Source organism: Oryctolagus cuniculus, chromosome 1, assembly GCF_051225735.1.
Source record: "Oryctolagus cuniculus isolate XC-2025 breed Fujian yellow rabbit chromosome 1, ASM5122573v1, whole genome shotgun sequence".
Taxonomy (NCBI): Eukaryota; Metazoa; Chordata; class Mammalia; order Lagomorpha; family Leporidae; genus Oryctolagus; species Oryctolagus cuniculus.
The window spans coordinates 1630234-1640544 of record NC_142867.1 but is presented as its reverse complement, the minus strand read 5'-3'; the positions used below and the strand labels follow the sequence as shown (position 1 = coordinate 1640544).

Below are 10311 nucleotides of genomic sequence, written 5' to 3'. Positions count from 1 at the left end.
GCAGCCTGGAGGTGAATGCACGGTGCCCCCAGGCCCCCCGCATCTCTCCAACCCCTGCTCCTGACCCAGCCCCGGCCTTGCTCTGCTCTGTCTCCAGTGCCCCTGGCAGTCCGCTTCCCTCTCCCCATGCCCGGGCCTTCCAAGGGACCCCCGAACTCAGTGGGTGTCTGTCCGGCTGAGGTCTGAGCCCTGGTCATCCCAGAAGCCCCTCCTCTCAGCCTTTGTGCCCCAGGACAGGCCCCGCCTCTCTCCAAGCCCCTCCCCTTCCCAAACCAGTCCCCACCCACCCCCGCCTGCTGACCCCTGGCAAGGCCTTGCCCAGGGCTCGCAGGATCCAGCCCCACAGACTGGATCTTAACCTGTGTTGAAACCCCAGGTGAGTGGGAAGAAGTCCCCAGCACCAGGCCCGCCCCCCACCCCTCCCATCTCCTGGGACATCCCAGACATCCCCTCACAGAGCCCAGGCTCCTCCAGGAACCCGCCCGCTGCGTGGGCAGGCAGGGCCTGCTGGGGGTGGGGGCGGGACAGGGCCCGGTGCTGCACACCCAAGTCCTGGCACAGGGGACCCCACACTCGGACGGTTGGGCCGAATGCAACCACAGGGCCCTCTCCACACCGCCTGTCTGAGCCCTGCCCTGGGCAGGCAGGCTCCCGGAGGGCCGATCTGTGCACAGGCCCCAGCAGTAGGAGGCGGGCCTGGGCGTGGGCGTGGGCCTGCCCAAGGGCACCGCCTCGCTCCTGCCAGCTCTCAGCCCCTGCTCTGAGCTCAGGTAGGCTCCAGGCCCGGGGCGCACGCCAGGAAACGCCGGGGAAACGGCTGACAGCACGGGCCCAGCTCCCACGGCGCCCCTCCGCCAGCGGCAGGCACCGCCGGCTCAGGCCGGTGAAGCCCCACGGCCGGACGCGAACCCCGCGTCAGACCCCAGAGCCCCGAGGACCTGGACCCGCGGGACGGAGGCCTCCAAGGGCAGCTCTGGGGCAGGAGGGGGCGGGGCCCAGGGCACCAGGCCCTGAGGACAATGGTCTCTCCTGGAAACCCTGCCAGTGCTGCGCTCGGATTTCAGTGCAGGGAACAAGGGCAGCAGTGTGCCAGCTTCCTCCCTCCCCTGCTGGGCGAACGCCACTCGGAGCTGCTGGTGCCTGAGCCCGGGAGGTCGCCAGCCCATCCCACAGGCGGGCAAGGCTCCAGGCCGACGGGCGTCACCTTGTTCCCAAGTGCACCTGCTGGGGGTGGCGGGCTCTGGCGAGGACTCCAGCACCACTGCCCCCAAGGGACCCTGGGTTCCACCAACAGGTCCCACACCAACTCCTACTCATGCTCCAAAGCCCCACTGGCTACTGCCATTGTTGAGTCTGAGCACAGGCGTTTCTGCTGGCCTCCGTCACTCCCGACCCTTCCCTGGCCACTTCCAGGGGCCCACGGGGCAGCCCTCCCGCCCCGCCCCAAGGCTCCTCCTCTCTGGGCCTGGGAGGGGCCGTGGGGGTGGGGATCGGAGGGTCTCCTCCGAGGGCAGCAGTGTCCTCTGCAATCGGGTGGTGGGCACCGTGCTTCGGTGCCAGCTCCACCCCAGCCAGCAGCCAGGGTCACACCCTCCCCCCGCTGTGGCCAGCAGGCAGGGTAGGCAGGGCGGCCTGGACTCCCACCGCTGCCCTCTCCCTGAGCCCGGTGAGTCAGCCCCCTGCCCCGAGTCTCGCCGGCCCCCGCTCCTTCCCCAAGCACACAGCAGAGACACAGAGGCCAGGCCAGAACACTGTATTCCCACCGCAGACCTGGCTTGGCCACCCCAGGAGGACAGCAGGCACCGGCCCCTGCCCCAGGGCAACACCGGGCCCCAGGGAGACCCACAGCCCCCACAGCTGGCTTTCCTCCTCTCCCGCGGCCAGCTCCTTCCTGCTTATCCACGGGGCCTCGGCGGGCCAGCGTCTCAGTGGTCAGGGACACAAGGACAGGTGGGGATGTGGCGCCTGGTGCCAGCTCCGGTTCGGGGGGAGGGACCCAGGGCGGGGAGGGGCCCCGGGGGAGGTCCCGAGGATGGCTGGGGGCACCAGGCACAAAGCCTTCAGCCCCTGTGAGTGAGGTCCACACGTGCCCAGGACGGCGCTGGACTTTCTGAGCCGGCGGGTGAGGCTGAGTGCGGGCCGTGGGCGGGCGGGTGTGTGGGGCAGGGGGAGGGGCCGGCTGGCCCCCACTGCGGTCTGCTCCGCCCCTCCGCGGGCGTCTAGAGCTTGGCAGCCTCCGCAAAGCCCACTCGGTTGCCGTCGCGGTCGAACACGGTGTAGTAGCGGCCGATGAAGACGTCGCCCAGGATCCAGAGGGGCCCGGCGGGCGGGGGGATGTCCATGCCCATGAAGCCGCTGAGGCAGATGGTCTTGCCGCCCTGTGACACCTGTAGCCAAGGGGGGGGGGGCGGGGTCAGCCAGGGTCGAGCCAGGCGTCCCCAACCCGCGGGGCCGCAGCGCCCACCTTGAGAGTGTAGTCCTCCGAGGACAGCGTGTAGTCCCTGCCTCCTAGCTTCAGGGTGACCGGGGGCAGGCTGGACACCTTCTCACAGGGGATGATGTACTGGGGGGCGGGGGAGCAGAGCAGAGGGTTGGGTTGCAGCAGGGGAGCCGCCTGTGCCCGCCGCCCCTGCCCCCCTGCCCCCGGCCCGCCTCACCTCGCCCTGGATGAGGGGCACCGCCCCGATGGCCCGCTGCAGCTCCCGCACTTCGTCCACGGGGCCCACGAGCAGGGAGGTGCCCGTGTCCACGATGGCCTCACAGCCCCCCTCGCACAGTGTCAGCCCGCTGCCCACGTTCAGCCTGGGGGCGGCAGGGGCCACGGTAGGGGGTGTCCCGGGGCTGCAGGGGGGAGGCAGGGCCCTTGTGCCCCACCCCATCCCGTCCGGCAGGGCCCCCCACTCACTGGTCCATGTGCACCTGCCAGTAGGCCTTGCGGGTGACGTTCAAGTAGGACAGGGAGCCCTGGTAGTACTTGGGGTCCACGCCGCCCAGCATCAGCTCACCCCCGGGCTGCGCGGCCGGGTCCCTGGGGCACAGAGAAGCCAGGAGTCAGCGGCTGGTCAGCAGGGACAGGCACCGGGGGCGTCTTCCCAGGAAGGGGCTCGGACCCCACACCTGGGTCCCCGCCGCTCTGTGCTGGCCTGGCCCAGCCTGGCCCCTGCCGATCTCACTCCTGCTCCAGGGTCAGCCACGGAGGACCCAGTGAAGCGGGTGTCGGGGCCCCAGGAGGGCAGAGACCCTGCTCACTCGGGGGGGGGGGGGCAAGCAGGCTTCCAGGAGGTGACCACAGCACGGCCCCGTGAAGCTGGCCAGCCTGTGCCTGCACCTGCTGCTCTGCGAAGTTCTCTCTGCCCTGGAGGCTGCCCTCACTGCCCCGCCCTGACCTCACCTCTACACAGACAAGGCAACAGACGCCTGGGCAGGTGGACAAGGGCCACTGCTGGCTCGGGTCTGTGGCCCAGAACACTCGAGGTTCTTTGTTAAATTGCCGGGAGGAGGTAGGGCTTCAACACCTAGCACATCCCACACCTCGGTGGGCACAGCTGTCCCGGGACTGCCCCCTGCCAGGCTGTGCCAGCTGCTGTCCCCCAGTCCCCGCCTCTCGGCTCCACCACGGCTCTGCCCCTCCTGCCATCACCTCTGACATCCTGGAGACTTGACCAGCCCTGCCCCCTCCAAGGACACTCACGCCATTGCACCCCCCCCCCAATCTCAGACATGGCCGACCTCCTGGGAACCCCTGTCCCTGAGGAGTGACCGCTGCAATCTGTGCCCTGGGCATCCCCGAGCAGGTCCCAGACTGGAGCCCCAGACTGGAGGCCACACTGGACGCAGGCCGGGGCGCGAGGGCCTCGGCAGGCAGGCAGGGTTCCAGGCTGGAAGGCCGGCATGAGTGTCCGGTCAGGGGTCAGGGTCAGGCTCGGAGCCCCAGGTGTCACATGGGCAGCGAGAGGCACTCCGGCCCAGGGCAGCGCTGGAGCGCGTCAGCGGGCAGCAACCAGGAGTGGCTCCGGGCAGGAGGCTGTCCGCTGACCCCACCCAGGCCAGGAAGCAGAGCCCAGAGGTGTGGTGCCCAGCACCCCTTACCTCAGGACCTGTGCCTGGCCTGGGAACAGGACACAGAGGCCAGGAGCCCAAGGTCCCCTCACTTCAGGTCACCCAGGCTGTGGCAGCAGCTGCCCGGGGCACGGAGGGACCAGGCCACCCTCCTGCTGGACAGCAGCACCGGCCAGGGAGCCAGCGTCCACACGCGATCATGGCCCACGGTCTCCCCCACAGCACCTGGGGTCCCCACCTTGGGAGCTCCCATCCCAGATCGGGAACCGCATGCCCAGGCCCCGCCCCTCCTGCCCCTCCCGCCCCTCCCGCCGCACCTGTTCAGGTAGAAGGAGAAGACGTTCTTTTCCACCAGCTTCTGCTGCATGAGGTTGTCGAAGACGGGCAGCACGTTGTTCACGGAGATGCGGGGGTAGGCCATGCCCAGGATGCCGTCGAACTTGGCGGCGATGAAGGTGATGCCCGGCTGCTTGGTGGCCTCCCCGAAGATCTGCTTCTGCACTTGGATGCTGCTGGACGCCGTGCAGGGCACCTGTGGCCGGCAGGGCGGGGGTCAGCGGGCCGCAGCCACCGGCTCACCCTGGGGCAGCCATGGCTGCAAACCCAGCTTGCTCATTGCGCCCAGGATGGTGAGATGGGCAGAAGGGGCCAAGAACAGCCGAGGACGGGGGCACAGGGGCCCGCGGAGTTCGGGAGCCAGGGCGGAGTCCAGGGAGCGGGAGGCCAGGATGCATGCTGGGCCCTGACCCCCTGCCGCCAGCCCCTCCTCCAGCCCTGGGACCAAGGCTGCAGATGGAGACCAGGGCAGGATGTGGTAAAGAAACGGCGGCGGCCAGGGGCTGACACCGGGAGGAGGGGAGCCGGGGGGCGACATCCTGTTTAGGCTGAGTGAGGCTGGGGAGGAGAAGCCCAGAGGGGCTGCGCCGGGAGTCCCACACGATCTGGACACCAGCAGTCCCCGTGGGGAGAGGCTCCCCGACCAGGCCCACACAAGACACGGATCGGGCCGCACCCGCAGAAACAAGACCAGCTGGAGCAAGGGGCCCCCTCGCAGACCCCCGGCCCTGCGGGAGGAGGCTGGAGCGGCTTCCTCTCTGCCCCCTGCTTGGCCTGAGCTGGTCCGGGGGCCACAGGGTGGCTTCCCCGCTGCTCACGATCCCCACCTCGTCCAGGGCCAAGAACCCGCCCAGTGGTGCAGGGGGCGGACAGCGCTGGCCCTCTCCTCGCAGGAGGGCACGCGACCCGCCCTGGGACCGGCTGTAGGAACCCGTCCATCGGCCAGCCTGGCCTCAGACGCCTCCAGAATGGAGCCGGCTGCTTCCCGGCAGGCTCCTCCTTCCACGGCCCGGGGCCTGGGGCCCGGGAGGCGGCTTCCCTCCAACACAGCCCAGCCGGCCCGGCAGGCCCCGCCCGGCACGCCTGCACCTGTGTCGCCACCACTGCTGGGTGCTGCAATTTCCTCTCCGCTCTGCTTCCTGGCCATCTGCCGCCTCCGGCCCATCAGCCCCGACTCTTGGGGAACCCCGGCCCTTCCCACCCTGGGGGTCCCGGCCGACCCTGCAGCCTGCACGGAGGACCAGGCCCGCTCCCACCCTCCTCGCTCTACAGCCAGGCTAGCTGCTCCGACCCCAGGGCCTTTGCTCCGCGGACATGGTCCCCCCGCTGGGTAGGCTGCTGGCTGGGAGAGGCCGGAGCGGGACTGACCGACACGGTGTCCTGGCTCAGGTACCCCGAGAGGCTGCCCGAGCCGTAGTGGATGTCGAAGGTGGTGCCGTTCTTCACGTAGGTGCTGGACTTCTTGCTGTTATACTTGTGATGTATCCCTGGGCGAGGGAGCGAGGGGCCGTGAGCCGCCACCCAGGCTGCCTCCCGGGACCGCCCTGCTCCCGGCCCCCAGCACCCACGAGAAACAAGGCAGCGGCTGAAGGAGCAGGGTTCCCCAGAAAGCAGGTGCCCGGGGGCAGGGCGGAGGGGCCAGGCCCAAGTGGCAGTGGCCAAGAGATGGGAGCTCTCCTGGCCAGGCCACCGGGGCCTCCCCCGCTCCCTCCCCTAGCAGCAGGTGCACAGGCGGGCGGGCGGGCGCCACTCACAGCAGGCGATGTCCAGTAGCTTGCAGTGGACGGAGGGGACCCACAGGTTGGAAGAGCCGGTGTCGAAGACGACGGTGAAGCACTGCGGGGGCGTCCCGATGCCGATCTCCCCGTAGTACTGGGCCTGGCGGGAGACGGCGGCAGGGTGGGGTCGCGGAAGGAGAAGGCAGCCCTGGCGCCCGCCCTCTGCTGAGCTGGGGTGGGGTAGGGGGGCCCTTGCCTAGGGACCAGGCTCAGCCCCGGCCTCTGGCCCTTGGCCCTGGGTACTGCCGCCCGCTTTGCCTGTCATACGGTGGACAAGCCGGGCGCCAGGCCAGTGTGGGCCCGGAAGAGCAGCGTCCTCCTCCCCAGAAGTCGGGGCCAGCTCTAGAGGCTGCAGTCCCAGCCCTGCCCCCGACCCCCGGGGCAGCCAGGGAACCAAGCACAGCGTGGAGGACGACAGCCCTGGCTGTGCTGGGCCTCAGTTTCCCCATCTGTCAACAGGGGCAGCTGAGGCTGCCTTAGGGTCAGGCAAACACAAGACGTCATGAACCCTCTGATCCTGGGGTCCCGAGGGCTTCCCCTGCTGTGGAATTCCGGGCCCCTGTCCCCTCTGCCCCCGCCCCGGGGCCACTGGACTGCTGACTCATGACCGACAGGAAGGCACCACGTGGTGGGATGACTCAGCAGTGTCCATGTGCAGAGGAGACAGGGGACCGGTCAGCAGGGTCCCCGTTCCCCCCCAGCCAGTCACATGCCCAAGTCTCAAGCTTCCTGTCCCGGCCAGGACCCAGGCCAAGCAGGACACAGGGCACAGCCCCGCCTCCCAGCCCTCAGGCCACAGAGCCCAGCCTGGGCAGCAGGGAGGGAGTCTTTGAGGCTGGGGGCAGCTCTGGCCCAGAACCTCTCCCCCATAGAGCTAGGACCAGGCCGACCAGGTCCCAGCTTGCTGTGTGTGTAGCTTCTGGAATGTTCCACCTCTGAGCCAGCTTCCCCTTGAAGGAGCAGGGGGTACCATGGGGGCTGCTGAAGGGCGTGAGGGGACAGAGAGTGTCCCCGGCGTCACCCAGGCCTCTCGGCAGGACAGGCAAGTGACGGGGCTGCAGGGCAGACCCTGACGGCCCAGGATCAGGGTCGCCCACCCAAAGCTCAGGGCCAGGGGACTGTGGCCGTGAGGACTGGCCATCGGCTCAGCCACGAGCAGGGGCTTGGAGCTGGGGACGCACAGGGGCGGCACCACCAAGGTGCTGTCTCAGCCCCAGTGGGGGCAAGTGGCCCCTGCAGGCTTGGAGACCCAGGGAGCCCGGGGCAGGGGAGCCAGGTGCAGGGCCGGGCCCCCACCAGCAGCACGTGTGCGATCCCACCGCCTCCCTGCCTGCGGCCAGGCCCCGCCCACACTCACATCCATGTAGTTTCTCAGGATCTCGGGCACGGGCTGCTTGGTCCCCACGGGCGCCTCCTGGGAGTACTTGGACAGGGGGCCCTGAGCTCCTGGCTCCTCCACGGGGCCCCGAGCAATTAGGTCCTCCACGGGCCCCCAGGCCTCCGACATGGTCCGCCGGATGGAGGTGAACTTGTGCAGCGGAATCCTGTGCAGACACACGGCGGTGGGGGCTGTGCCAGGGCGGGGCTCTGGCCGCCACAGCCTCTCCCTCCCACCCCGGGACCCGCAGCTGGGCGAGGGCAGCCGTCCCGGGGCCCGAGACCCTCACCAGGCACCCTCTGGGTGGGTCTAAGGAAACTGCCACGGGCACCTGGGGGTCCAGCTCCCTCTGCCCCCAGCCCAGGAGGCCTCACTCACCCAGCCCTCAAGGAGCCCACACGCAAACCAGGGGCCGCTGTGCCCACCCGCCTGCCTGTGCCGCCCTCAGCCCTTCAGTCTCCACCCTCCCCTGCACCTGCTCCTGGCTCTGCCCGGATGGTGGCCAGCAGCGTGCAGGGCTCCTCACCGCACTGTACCTGGCCTCCCAGCCACACCTCCCTGCACCTGCCTGTCCACCATCGGAGGGGTCTCTTCAATGCTAGCTCCCTGCCCTGAACCCTGACTGCCCCAGGGGCCCCCACCCCACTATGGGGCACTGGGGGTTCTGGGCCTCCTCCTAACACACCCCCCGTGCCCCTGCTTGGGGTGAGGCCTTGGGCACTGCTGTGCAGGAGAGCGCCCCAGGCCCAGGGCAGGTGTCCCGCGGGCTCTGATGCCCAGGGCCCCGCCCACTCGGTGTCTGGGCTCACTCCCCACTCGCCCAGCTCCTAATCACTCGGATGAGGTGTCGTCGTTGAGCCCAAGGTCACAGCTGGCTATTCCCGGCACGCCAAGGGCATGCTCCCAGTTGCCCAAGACTGGGTAGGCTGGGAGTCCTGGGCGTGGCCAGGGATCAAGGAGACAGGTGCCCTGAGTCCCACAGGACCTGGGTCAGGTGTGTGGGCCTCTCCCTCAACTGCCGGGCTCCCCAGGAAGTCCTGGGCTCCCTTCCCTACTACAGTCTCTGCCCTTCTGGCAGAGCGGAGGCTGTGGGTGGGGCGGGCAAGGCCCAGGCAGGCAGGCGGGCGCCGTGCCTGCTGCCCCACAGTGGCTGCCATGGAGCCTACCCCCCTCCCCAGGCTGCAGCCTGCCCCCAGCCCGCCCAGCCCGCCACCTTGGAGCTCACTCCAATGTCCTGTGCAACAGGCCCAATGCCCCCAGCACAGGGGACAGGTCCCTGGGCCCCAGGGCTCTCGACAGAGCCCCAGTCCCGGGGTGGGCAGGCTGGGCCACGCCCCGGGACCTCTCCACTCTCTGGCACCTGTGGGACTCCCAGGGCTGGGTAAGGTCCCCTGGGGGAAGCTGCCGGAGCGTCTTCCCCGGGCTCAGGGGCTCCAGGGCTTGCACCTGCCGGTGCCGCCTTCCCAGGTGAGTCCACACCTGACCCGAAGCAGCGCAGCTCCGCCCCACCTGTCACCCTGGGGCAGCGCTGCGCTCCGGGCTGCTGAACCCCCCAAGACGGAGGGGTGGCAGGAGGGTTAGGGCGTCCCGCGAGGGCTGAGCGCGACCCCTGCACCTACGGAGCCCGCAGGCGCTGGTGCATTCCCGCGCGAGAGACCACCAGGGCGCGGGGACCCCAGAGCCGCGCCCCCTCCCCCCGCGGCGCCCAGAGCGCGCTCCTGGGACCCGGGGCCTCACCTGATGATCGCGGTAGCCGACGCGGCCAGGAGGCCGAGGGCGAGCAGCAGGAGGCTGGGGGGCTGCATGGCGGCGGTGGCCCAGGAGCAGCGAGGTCGCGCGCTTATAGCCGGGATGACGGCGCAGTCGGGCCTGGTCAGCTGACCGCTTGTTTGCCCCCGGGCTGGTCACGTGGCCGCGGCCGGCGTGCGCGGGGCGGGGCGACCCAGTCCCTCCCGCCCATCTCTCCCGCCCCCGCCAGCCCGGCGCAGGCGCGCCCCGTCCGTGCCCGCACACGGCCCTCGGGCGCGCGCCCGCCGCCGCGCCTGTCCGGGCTCTCGGGGGCCCAGCCAGACTCACCCTAGAGGCCCTCTACGGACCGAGCGCCCCCGCCTGCCGCCGGGGCCAGCACGCGCGGGCGTGGGAAGCCCCCCCTCCCCCGCCGCAGCGCCTGCACCTGCTCCTCGCGCGCGTGCGCACGTCTTGCCTGGCGCTGAGGGGCTCCAAGGTGCCCTGGAGCATCCCGGTGCCTCCGCCATCCCGGCCACCCTGGCCCAGCCCCTCCCGGGAGCAGCTCCTCGCGGGGCTGCGCGGTGTCCTGAGCCCTCCTCCCTGTCCGTCCAGTCTGTAACCCGCGCCCTGTTCTCGACACCCGGACATTCAAAGGATGGCTGAACAAAACCAGAGAAGGGGTCTGGTCTCCCAGTGCCGGGCGGGGGCGGGGGTGGGGGGACCCCAGGATCTGTTTGCGGGGTGCCCTGGGCCAGAGGCCCTCGGCGCTACCCTCAGGCCATGCTGGTCACTCCTTCCCTGGTGTTGGGAACGGAGCGAGGCCCGGTACCTCCCTGCCTGAGCCGCGGGAGTGCCAGGCCTGCCCCGGGAGCTGGCAGGGGATGACAATGTCCTCAGGAGGCCAGCTGGGCAGTGGCGGAAGGTGGCTTCTGGGGAGGGGGACCGGCGTGGGTTTGTCACGTGCCTCCGAGAAAGCAAGGCAGGTGCCCGGGTGCTCAGGCGCTCACCCGTGAGGCAGCAGACCCTGAGCTG

The 10311-nt window shown here is 70.3% G+C and overlaps 1 protein-coding gene across 1 annotated transcript; it reads right to left on the bottom strand.

The window, feature by feature from the left end:
• Nucleotides 1–1737: 1737 nt before the first annotated feature.
• CTSD (cathepsin D) lies at nucleotides 1738–9422 on the bottom strand. The gene is made up of 9 exons (XM_070059797.2): nucleotides 9289–9422; nucleotides 7531–7717; nucleotides 6150–6273; nucleotides 5764–5882; nucleotides 4377–4591; nucleotides 2906–3028; nucleotides 2658–2802; nucleotides 2465–2563; nucleotides 1738–2387 (listed from the first exon to the last, which is right to left on the bottom strand). The coding sequence occupies exons 1-9, from the start codon at nucleotides 9354–9356 to the stop codon at nucleotides 2220–2222; spliced, it is 1248 nt and encodes a 415-aa protein (XP_069915898.2). The 5' UTR covers nucleotides 9357–9422; the 3' UTR covers nucleotides 1738–2219.
• Between the last annotated feature and the right edge of the window lie 889 nt (nucleotides 9423–10311).